This window comes from Calonectris borealis, chromosome 5 (genome assembly GCF_964195595.1).
Source record: "Calonectris borealis chromosome 5, bCalBor7.hap1.2, whole genome shotgun sequence".
NCBI lineage: Eukaryota > Metazoa > Chordata > Aves > Procellariiformes > Procellariidae > Calonectris > Calonectris borealis.
In genome coordinates this window covers 7,747,441-7,759,701 of record NC_134316.1, presented here as the reverse complement: position 1 = coordinate 7,759,701, position 12,261 = coordinate 7,747,441, and the positions used below count along the sequence as shown (strand labels likewise).

General features: G+C 47.3%; 1 protein-coding gene across 1 annotated transcript in view; it reads right to left on the bottom strand.

Moving 5' to 3' along the window:
• Positions 1-822: 822 nt before the first annotated feature.
• The window catches only part of PRKCH (protein kinase C eta), a 118,392-nt gene continuing 106,953 nt past the window's right edge, over positions 823-12,261 (bottom strand). The window contains exons 13-14 of the mRNA XM_075150875.1: positions 3,244-3,387; positions 823-1,809 (exon numbers count right to left, since the gene is read on the bottom strand). Coding sequence (XP_075006976.1) covers positions 1,663-1,809; positions 3,244-3,387 — 291 coding nt within the window. The 3' untranslated portion in view covers positions 823-1,662. The remainder of the gene's footprint in view (positions 1,810-3,243; positions 3,388-12,261) is intronic.

The following is a 12,261-nucleotide window of genomic DNA, read 5'->3' as shown; positions in this document are numbered from 1 at the left end:
CACCTCTGCCCCACCTGTCAAACAGTTCAGCGGATGGTTTAGGGGTAGAAGTAAAAGGGACTCAGTCAAGTAGAGAGGGCTTGGGTGGGAAGAGGTAACACTCGTATGTAGAGCTCAGCTTTGATTTCTTATTTCTAACTTGGTCTCACAGCAGGTGAGCACGTACATATCGGTGGGTCTGTGCTGTAACGGGGGTTGTACCTGTGTAATTTCCTTTGACAAAGGCTTCTGCTCCCCTACGTCACCTCCACAGCTGCAGTGGTGCAAGGCCTGTGCAGAAGTGCCCCTCTCTGCTGCACTTCATCCTTCTCTCAAGTTAAAGCATGTGACTAACCCTATACAAACATGATTTTGCAAGAAGTTAGAAATCCTTCCCCTTCTCCAGTGTATCTGCCCAAGGAAGAGGCTATAATCCTGACATACAGCTTCAAGCCCAGCAAGGAGTGCAAAGCTGTGCCAAGAAGCTACAGGAAAAATCATCCAACTTCCAGAAGAGCAGGGAAAGCACAGAACCATCTCCTAGAGTGTCTGGTTTCTACAAACTGCACTGAAAAATTGACTTGGTCTGCCTGTGGCAGAGGCTTGAGGCTGCAGCTGATAAGAAGTGCCCTGTGAGTAATAAGCCCTTAAATCCAAACCAAACCAAGTCACCCTGTTTCTTAGATAAGGTTTATCGTTCTCATGGGAGAAAGTTGTCCTTTTGTGTTACCTGTTGGTCGACAACCCTGCTTTCAAGCAGTTTGCCAGCTCCGCGGCTCCCATCGCAATAATGCTATGAATAATTTAAGCACTACCACTTTGGATCAAAATTTTAATGAGGCACTAAACCCACAAAAGGGGCTCTGTATAGCATAATTAAATAGAATGGGCCTAAACAAACAGTAAGATTTTACAAGTTAGGTTATAGTTGAAAACAGCTGGGAGGCAAAGAAAGGAGCATTGAAGATGCATGATGTAAAAAGGCATTTCACAGAATGCAAACACTAAAACTTTTCATATCGCACAAACAGTAAAACACTACGAGCACATGACTTCCCTTTGATTTGGAAGAATCTGTGTGGGGCACAGGGCATTTGTTTTTTTCCTTCTTCTAGTCAGCACAATGAAATATTTCACATGGAAACCCAAACAGTGGCAAAGAGAGCCATTTGTCCTTCGGAAAGAAATAAATACTGCAGAAACAGGTAAAGTCAGTAGGAACATCTGGTTCAGTCAGGCCATGGGATACTGGATCACAGCTCCAAAACGCCGGACAGTGCTGGGACCCCTCAAAATAGTCTTGCAAACAATCAGAATTGTAACAAGTCTGTTTGGCTCAGAGCTGCAAGACACTTGTTTCATGCTCACGCCGACTCCTCGAATCCACTGCAAGTGGTGACATTCAGGCTGAGCCAACTAGCTCAGCATTCAATTCTCTGTCTGCATCAGCTATTTACAATATCATGTTTGTTCCACCTCTGTCAATATTTGATCCAAGAGCTGCATAAACCCTACAAACACAGGAAGGTTTCAATTTCACATTAAGGTAATGTTGACAGTGGTGCTGCTGTATCGCATAAAGTCAGTGCACTGTTACTCCTTGAGAATGAAATTTCTGGTAAACTTGGTTTTCATTTCATTTCCCCCCCCAGTCCTCTCAGCAGCCCTTCCCCAGAGCTGTAGCTATTGCTGCAGTTCTGGGCTTGTGAATGAAAAGTTTCTAAATTCATCTTGGTTTATCATTGGAAGAATTCCTTCTTCAATGGGAGTCAGAATGGGCTCTTCTTTTATAAAATCTGGATCGAAGTTGCTCACATCATCTTTGGATTTCTGTCAAGTGGAAAAGACAAAGGAAAGAGATGTCAAAAATACATATCATCTGCTTGATTCTCGCTCTGCATCTTTATTCTGGTCTTGAGTGCAATGAACCATCCAGGCTGAGCTTACTGAAAGCTTTTTCTGGGGTTGGACTGGGAGCAGCTGAGTGCCCCCACAGAGCCTCTTACAGTGCAAAGCCTTTCAGAGCCTCTGCAGGCTTCTGACAGGGAAACCGCTCTCTGATTTGACTGACACCACCCCTGACGAGTTGCCTGCCCAGACACGGCAGGGCAGGGCACATAAATCAGTTCCTTTCCTCAAGCGGCAGCACAGACTCAGCCATTCGAAGCAGTTATCAGCCGTGTTTCCAATTAGCTGACTCCACACAGTCCCTCCTTATCTGCAGAGTGTCTCAGCTGGGCTTTGGGGGCGGGGGGGTACACTCCTCTACGTGCGAGCCGTTAAACTTGCACAATAATGAATTACTGGGCCGTGGGAAGACAAATGGCTTGCTGGATTCCTTGCTGTGTGCCACAAAGTGGGACTGTTTACAATGCACACACACAAACTGGGTTTGTGGCACATTCTGACAAGGCGTGTGTTTTTCCTGCATTCAGAACAAAATGTTTTATTGACCTTGAAGTCTAATGTTCTCAGATCCTGTCCAGCTCATGGCGGACCGAGGAGACTCCCTTAGCCTTTGATTCAGGTCAAGGAACAACTCAAGAGCCTGATCTTGAGCTGCCACAGCTCCCCCGAGTGCCTGATCCTGCACCCAGCGATCTTCATGGAGCAGGACTGGGTTGACCATTGCCACTACGAGCTTGCAGAGTGGCCACAGCATGAGACAAAGCCACTCCAGTGACAATTTCAAAGGCAAGGAAGCCACAGAGACAACCTTGGAAAGGCTCTCCATGGAGAGCAGCACTCTTCTATCACAGAGCATCCTTACGGCTGTGTGGAAAAGGGGCAGCACTGTCTGCTCTGCAGCCTGTCTCTGCCATTTGAACCACTCGGCTGACAGTGGCCTAGGCAGGGAACACTGTGCTGGGTGCTGTACAGACAGAGAGAGACAAGAGAGCGAGCCCAGTTGTGAAGGGGTAGGTGGAGTGGGCAGGATGAGGATTACTTACCCTGTTTTATATTTGGGGCAAGGCAAAGGGTAGTTAGGTGCCTAATCTGCTGCAGTTGCTTTTACAAACCTGCATCTTTTGGCTGAGCTGCCTTTGAAAATCCAGCATGGAGGGGAAAAGCGACCTGTACAACATCAGGTGGCCAACCAGAAGCCAAGCCAAGACCAGAGACCTCATCTCCTGGCTCCTGGGCCAGGGTGTCAGGGTTGCCCTTCTTTCACTCTGTCTCATGGGAATAAACCTGCTTATAGAGCCCAGAAGAGGGAAAAAAACCAGGGATCCCTTTCCCCCACCACCCCTCCTTCCCACGTACAATTCGGGGCCTGAACGGTGGCTCCATCTGACGCTGGTTCAGCAGGTCCCAGTCCAGATCCTTGAAGTAGGGGTGCCGCAGAATCGCGCTCTCGCCGCCCAGCCCCGGGCTGCCCAGCCGCATGTTGGGGTTCTTCGTCATGAACTGCAAAACAAAAAGGGCTGTTTGTTTCCTGCCATCCGGCAGGGCCACGGGAGAGGGACCTATTAGCAGTCGCACAAAAGCTTGTCCTCAGCTTTCCTGTTGAACTCAGTTGCTGGCCAGACTTCTCAATTTCACTGTACTGGAACCGCATGCAAGGAACTTGACTCATTCTCTAGAGGAAGAAGTCAGGGTGTATTTCTCCTTGGTCCCTTTTCTTTTGGTCAAATCCTTGGTTACCACAATAAGAAAAGAACGTTGAATTGCATTGTTTGCAACATTATAAATGTTGCACAGTGGTTTTGGTGGTTATTTATTTCTGTATTAATTTCTCAGGAATACAAGCTCGCTCTCAAACGCTGCTCACCAGCCAGCCAGGCTTTGGATCGGAGTCAGTCCTGAGCTGTCTCTTTTTCCTAAACCTCAGCCTGCTGAAGCACAGCCAGAAGCCTACGCTTTCCTTCCTGTCATCTCAGGAAACAGAGGAAAATGAGCAAGGCGCTGGCTTTTAGAACCCCCCAAACCCTGAGCAGATGAGAGCAGACAGGTGACCATCTCCCCTCTCGATGGTGAAACTCTAAAAGAGGATTTCTTTTTGTAACGTTTTTACTCTGCCACCAGTGAAAAGAAATCTCAAACCTCAAAGTGCCCTGATTTGCCAGGGAGTAATGAGAAAAGCCGTACACCATGCACACAGCGCGAGAGGGCCCTGGCAGGTGCCCTTTAGGTCCCGACAAGAATGATGAAGTGTGAGTGCTGCCGATATTTCTTAAGGGGAAGGGAAATATTGGGGGAGGAGGGAAATCCGTTCCCCAGGCAGGAAAAGAGCTAGTTGGCTTGTTAATTTAGAATTATAGTTCTTAAAAATTCAGTAAAAACTTTCCCCTCCCCTCAAGTACATCTAATTCATTAGAGAAATCAGGTTATGTTTAAACTGGGAAAATAGCCGCTTTTATTTGCCTATTGAAACAGCAGCATAAAGCAAGCTTCACTCTGGTGGAGGTGTCCAGACGATTTCCTCGAAGATGAAAGAGCATTATGTTTAGCAAATAGCTGAACCAGCCAAACCAGACAATCGGTCACTGTTTCAGGAATGACCAAGTCTGCTGCATCTCGGCAATGGGAAAATGAAAAGAAGGGGAGGTGCAGCGAGAGAACAACTTCTTTCTGACTGTAGGAGCTTTTCAGAAGGTACAAATTCTCCTAGGACTAGCAGATAAAAGGTCTAGTCATTCCCTACTTAGAGAGAAGACAGGGCGAAGACAGACAACTGCCAGATCTATTTTAGAATTTTCCCCAATACCCCGTCCTGAGGGGGCTTCAGAGCCAAAGTAGATGGGGCATCTGCAGCTGAGACCTTGCAGGACTGCAGAGTCTGCTGACATTAGCACAAAAACCCCAGCTCCAGCCTGACCTCCTGAGCCCTTTGAGGACACGTGCTGCCATGGGATTCCCTACGGCAGAACTGTTTTCCACCATTCCACCCAAAACATCAGTAGAGAGGGCTGCTGAGTGCATCCAGATTTGTAAGAGCAGTCACCAGGAGCGGAGCAAAGCCGACGTGGCTCTCTGCAGCTGGGGTCTTTCCCGTGCTTCTCTGGACCCTTCAGCCCTCAGTTATGCAGCATTTCCAGGGCCAGGCCCAAGGACAAGCAGAGCTTCTCTGTCTCCCCAACCATTTCAACCTGTTCTTCTCCTTTTCTACCAGCAGAACCCAAACACAATTTGTTTCCCAAGAGACTCTGCCCCAAAACTTCTGTGGGATACTGATCCCCAGACAACAGCTTGGTTTCCAAACAAGAAATGGGTCAAGCCAAAATCTCTCAAGAGACCTGGTTCAAACAAGCCTTTGCAAGTCTTGAACTAAACTTCTTTGGTTTGCAAAACAGGCCAGAAATCTCCTGGCAGCCCCGTCTTTCTCTAGAAAATCCCTGCTCAACTTCTTTGTCCCCACAGATGAATATCTGGACCTCACTAGCTCTTATTTGCATTGCTGGAACACCTAGAAAGCTCAAACAAGATCAGAGCTCACTGATGCTGGTAGTGGTATAGACCAAAACAGTCCAAAAAGACAAGACAAGAAGGAGAGAAGAACTGGGAATAAGTCCCATGTCTCCTGGCTCCTGACCTACCACCGCCTCCATTACACCAGGAAGCTTCTGCTAAATGTGGAGAGGAAAAAAAAATCATGAAAGCAAATAATCTCTGAAAAGGGCTGGTAACATGCTTTGCTTGGGTTCCCATTCATGCTCAACCATATAAGACCAAAACCTAAACTGGACCACCCATTCCCAGACCAGTTCAGAGCTCTGGGATATAAAAGTGTGTTTACATTCCTATTTGCTTGCTTTATTCCACATGATGCCAAAATTGCACCAAGCGAAGGCATCCAATGCAACAAGCTGAGAGCCAACATAAATGCATTCCTGGCTGCTTAAAACACCCTTTTCGTTAGGACAATGAGGATTAGGCAAGGGCCATCCCTTGAGGTGGGCTGTTTTGAGCTCTGAAAAAAGCAAAACATAACGTTCAAAACAAAACGACTGTTCAAATTCGACCGGCCAGCTCCGATTTGAGCATTGGACCCGCAGATTGAGAAACCTCAGCTGGGTAACTCCAGGCACCATCTACCCCGCACTGGGTGCCCAAAGGAGGCAGGAGGAGAGCGAAGGCTTCAAATTCACCCAGTGCTGGAACACGTCGCCCTGGCTGGCTGCTGGGAGCGATGCTGGGCTGCCACAAAACCCCTCTGAATCAATCCTTGCCTCCAAGAGGACTGAGCTGACCTATGGGACACCCGATCAAAGAGCACCTTCCCCAGCTGTCAGGCATGAGCTCAGTGCTGCTGCCTCTCTTGCTCTGTAAAAACAGGGCCTTGAAGCACAAAGGTATCAAGGGCTGGAGTGACCCACCAGCACCACGAGCCACTCTCGACACGCTTCTCTAAGCTGGTTTCCCAGATATTGCAAGCACCCAACGCAGGCTAGTAGGACCTTGAAAGTGAATATAAATCATGCACTCTACAAAGAGTATCGACTCAAGGTGAAGAGGCCTCCCTTTCACGGCAGTCAAACTCCTACTGCTTCAGCAAAAGGGTGGGATATAATTTCAAAGGACAGTCGGTCTCTTATCATTAACTTATATCCCTGATAAACTTCTTATACACTGCGCTGAGACCTCTCAATTGCATCTGTGCACGGGAACCGGCACTGAAAATGTTGCCTTTGAACGGCACCATGTGGTACGTGAAATACGGTCCCGTATTCTGGGCAGCCACAGCATCCCGGCAGGTTGCTCAGCCTGTGGATGTACACACGCCTCCGCACCCGGGGGCTGTGACAGAAAACAAGAGATTGGCCATTGCTGCTCCTCCCTTACATAAAATCTCCTGGGGAATTCTGGAGGCGGCAGGTACATCACAGCCTGGTGAAAGTGGGGTGTTTTCTCTGGGAAGCAGCTCCAGTCTTTATGGGGCAACTGGGCTGAAAAGCAGGCGTGCAAACGGTGACTCCAACAGAGACAGTACTGATGTTTTGCACTGGAACAGTTACCTGCCTTACTGTAAGAGGTATAAAAAATTAAAGGATGAAATTTTTGAAGCCAGTTTCCACTAAGATGAATAACTAACCCCCTCAAACACTATTTGAAGTCACCAGAAATTATTGCACTGACAAAGAAATGGATGAAGTTTTAGTTTGTGTTGTATGTCAGGAAAAAACAAAAGACTATAATGACCTCTCAAAGGCTCAAAAGCCCATGAATAAAGCCCCTCTTTCTCTCTCTCTGCCTTAGGCAGTACTGACATTTCTTTGCTGCAATAGGGTAGCTCATGCCGCCTCTGCTATCTGATGGCACTTCCAGCAAAGCAAACAAAGAACTTGGGATTTCTGAGGAACTTAATTACAAGCTCAGCCTTCATCTCTGAAATAAGATGGAGCCCATACCCATGTCTCTGACCATATAAGAGGCACTTCTGCAGCAGGAGGGGTAAAGCTGAGTGCCCAGAGCACACAGACGCTGCCCTCTGCACACACGCAGGCTGCGCAGGGGAGAGGTTTTCGGAAGTGCAGCTAATCTTTCACCTGATCCCTCCGGCTGCATTCAGAAACAGCTGGAAAATGTCTCACCAAGTGTTGGCTGTTCCTGGCATCCACGGGAAGGCCAGAGTTTGACTCTTGCTTCACAGGTTGGATAGCCCTAAACGTCCTTCCAAGTACAACCCTCCAATGTTTTTGCAGGTGATGAGAGAAGATGTTCAGCAGAAAGTTTTTCGTGGCAAAATGTCATCTCCTAATGTTTATTGAGTATCTCTAATTTTCCATGATAATCCAGAATCCAGCATGAATCTCAACCTCTGGCACACAGGTCAACGAAGAAACACAGAGAAAAAAAAATTCAACAGTAACAACAACAAAGCAAACCAGAGGTTTTCCTGCGCAAAATGAAACATGTAATCACCCAAATCCAAGATGCCTCCCAGCAAAACTAATAGCAAGGCTATCAATCTTAAACCCGAACCAGGCTATCAAGCCCTCGGTCTGTGATCACATCCAACCATGGGGAATTATCCCATTCCTGGTGTAAAAAGCCCCTTGGAAGCATCCTCAGACTGGGTCCCTTTGGGCTACACCAGTTTGCCGAGGAGCAAACTCGAGCGAGGCTCTCGCTGACCTCAGCTAACCCTCTCAGCAGCATCGCAGCCAAAACCAGCAGCTGGAATGAGCCAAAAACATGACTTCATGAAATCATTTGAAAACATTTACTGAAAGAAAATGCAGCAAGCCATGACAAGAAATTAAAAGCTGGAGATTAGTCCACGGAGGGCCTGTGAAGTTACAAGGAAAAAATGCAGACATAGCCATGCCAACCATTAGGAAAAATCTGCGTCAGCCCTGGGAACTCAGCCCACGAGCAGGTGAGGGAGAGCAGGGGACCCGCGCCGGTCCTTCCCTTCAGCCACATGGCTTGGACTGTGCTGGGAAGGCCTCCAGGTCTCCCAGTCTGCTGGGCAAGGCTGTACTGGAACTTCTCCAGTGCTGCTCACATGCAGCGTTGCAACTTCTGTCTCAAGAGGCTGAGTTTGCAAATCAGCCTAATGGCCTAGAAGTCAGTGAAGTGTTTTGTTTGCACAAAACAAGATGTTTACAAGCATTAATTTCCTTGAATTTACAAGTTCCCTTTCTCAATACTGGAATGCCTGATAGGTTTTTACGTAGCTCATGTATGCGCTATTTGCATCAGCATAATTAATTTCACAGAGCAATATCACAGTGACTAGATTACATGAAATTGCATCACGTTCTAGGAAAACACTAACAAGCCCAGACCCCTTCACAGAAGTAACGCACTTCAGGAAGGGGAATACAGCTTTCTGCTCAGCCGTTTCCTTCACATTGACAGCCATTTGGACAAGGAAGAAATCGTTATTTCTTATATTAAAGAAAGTGTTAGACACACCAGCTCCCATCAGGGCTCTGTTGCCCTGGCCAGGGCACATTTACCTCGTAAGAGAAAGCCCATGCCCCCGAGCAGCTCATTTTTCAAATGCAACCTTATGGCAGAGATGGAGGCTCTCCCCCATCTTACAGGGAGGGAACAGAGACCCAGAGAAATTAATCATTATTTTGCCAGGAGCTCAAGGGCAGCCCATCGCAAATACGATGGCAGACCCTCAGTCCCACCTCCTCTCCACAAGCTCCTCCACAGCTTCCACGTGCCTCAATGGGCCCCTATCCAGGACCGTGCCAATGCAACAGTCAACCCCAACCCCTTCCCTGTTAAAGGAAAGAAAGATTTCCCTGTTCATGATATTAACATTTCCTGCCTGTTGGTGTTTCTCCCATGTTGCTACCAAAGTGGAAAGCAGCAGCAGCACAAGAGATTAATGCCCTACAGTCTCCCCTCTAGTAATGAGGGAGAGCGGGGAGATCAGGAGATACCCAACACGCTCGTCTTCATTAAGATTCGTGAGCTGAACTAACAGGGCAGAAATTAACTCAAAAGGAAATAAGATTTCTCAAAGATCTATTTGATCTCAGACAAAAGGGAATCATTATATAAATAGAGCAATTACTCTAATTAAGGCTTCCCTCCCTGAATCTCTTGACTGAATGCTGCAGTTGCCGAAAACAGTTTGGCCGCCTATTATGTAAGGTAAACAAACCCACAGTCTGGGGTTTCATTAGCCTTCATCCACCCCCAAACAAAGGAGAAGAAAGATGGCTCTATGGCTCCATCTGTTAATGTCTGTATTATTTTTAATGATTGGAAGCCAGGAGGCATTAGCATAGCAGAGAGGCTTTTTTTTTTCTTTCTTACTTTTTCTTTTTTAATAAAAAGCTGTTCTTTTGAGCCAATCTTGTCTGTTGCTCTCTTGGGCAGGGCTCTTATCACCCTCCATCACAGTCCTGCTGGGGCGATGCTCGCAAGCATATCTCGCTTCCCCCTACAAGAGCAACCCAGGGCTCAGACACACGAGTGGGAGCGAGGGAGTCAGCACAGCCCCATTTCACTAAAGCTGAAGCTCCACGGCCCTGGGAGCAGGGTGGTCAGAGAGCTCTCCCATGGAAATCCTTGTACTTACGGCAGCTCAGCTGGTGCCTGGTAACTTAAACTGCAGCAATCCGGCTGCGGGTGTGAGCCAGGTGCTTGGGAGCCCGAGTCCTACTGACCTTCAGTGAGGATTGTGCTGCTGAGAATAGACTTGGAGTCACTGCGGTTCTCTTGAGAGCTACCTCTATTTTACGCTGTGGATTTGCTTTGACTGCAGCCATTAGAGGCCACATGGCATTTCGGCTTCCTACCCTACACGCAGCAGGATCGATTGCTAAAAGCCCTGATTCGTACCAGTGCAATTCATGGTGGTGCTGAGCCAGAATACGACCCATGCATGCACAGGGTGCTTCTACCCCCATGCTGGGGTCTTGGCTACAGAAAATTGTGAGCAGGTGAAATCCTTCAGTGCAGAGAAGGTCCAGCGAGTGCAGTGCCAGGGCTCGGAAGTACAAGACTGCCCTGAAAGCATTTTAAGGAGGGGGAGGGGAAGAGAGAGAGTGTGAGATCTCAGTTATTTCCTTTTCCAGATAAAAAGGGAATGGGAAGGGAGGTAAAAAACAGCCCTGCTCCTAAAAGCCAGAAGACTGCAACACTAAGCATGACAGCAGTCACATGTTTAATTCACCAGCCGCAGGCAAGAAAGACAAAATGTCAGTGCAGTGGATATTAAGCAGATAAATTTGATCTTGCTTTCCCCTACTGCAGAAATGGCAGCTCAATGCTGCCCAGTCAAAGCTCGAGGGAACGAAAAGGATTAACTGTATAGCAAACAGTGCTGAGCAAGAGAGACCAGCAAAATAAACCAAGGTACATTGCGCAACTCACGTGTGGGATAGAGACATCTGGCTCCGAATCTCCTGTGGTGTAAACTGATGTAACTTTGCTGACTATCACCAGGAGAGAACTTGGCCCAAAATATGGGAATTAAATGTTGTCTGAATAGCTACAAACTTCCTTGCTGTGCTGAAATCTACCTGTTTCCCTGTCTCTCCCCACTCACCAACACGTAACTCATCAACACTAATGCAGAATGAAAAGGCCAAGGACAAGTATCAAATGCATATTGGCCCCTGATGATAGCTAGTGATTTTTGACACTTCTGCCTTTGGTACTCCTGTAATAAATAATAATAAACAGAAATTAACTTTAGTCATTAGATATATGGAATATTTAACATAGGTTTTGGTCAAGATGTCACTCCAGAAATCTGTGTTTTCAGAACTGATGAGTCAATCCCAGTTCCCACGTGGATCACCAGCTGCACGGGCTGCTCAGACAGTATCAAACTCCGGCTGCCGTTTTTAAATTACTCCAATTGGACTATAGGTACAACATGGGGATATGCAGGTCAATTACTAAATCAATACATCAGAGTAACATAAACATGGAGGGAGAATGAGCATCGCATTTATTAATAGACTGGGGGCATGATCCCACTCTCGTTTTAAGCAGTGGTAAAATCTCCCTAGGGTTGCACGGGAAAACAATTAATCCTTTTCTGATAGTCTTGTCAAGAGGAACCGGGAATCCATTACACAACCCTGGGTGGCCTATTTACATAGGGTCAAGTACAAAGGGGACTAAAGTGCCCCAGACAAACCTGTAAAGGCCAATTAAGAAAAAAAAAATCACAGGAAAATACTTCAAAGGAGCTTTTTTGTGGTCTTGGTTATATTTCGATTCTTTTAATTCTAAAGTTACTGAAAAGACACAGCAGGTCAGAAAGTTCAAAGCTGGAAGGACAAGTAAGACCTACAGTCCTGAATAGCTCGGACAGTCGGAGATTTGTTACCCCTATAGCGGTGCTGAGACCTCCCAGTTAGATGGACTGGCCCCCTCCGCTGGGGGCTGCACAGCAAGAGCTGCTCCCATCACTCAGCGATCATTCCCACCTCCAGGTCGGACCCCAGGTTCTCAAGGGAATCCTTGGGCCTTTTCCCAAGATTGGATTTTAATGGACTTCACCAAATCGTCTTTGAGGGTCTGTTATCGCACTGTTTAACTGTGGCAGAGCTGAGAAGGGAGCCCAGGCTAAAAGTCTTAGGCTCGGCCACAGGAATCGCTTCTTCCCGAGCGCCTAGGAGCAAGCAGGAAAAGAAGAGGGGGAAGACAAAGTCGGCACAATGAATGCTCCTTCACTTTTCCCCCCCATCCCTGGCAGGAAAGAGGAGGGTGAGTCACACCTGACATTACAATAGGCAGGGTTAGGAGCTTTCGTTATGAAGCAAATCTGAGCCTGCACACCAGGGACTTAAACAAGTAGCTAATTTCAGCCTACTGGAAAGGGAAAGGTAAAAGACCTAATGACTATTTCAAGATGAA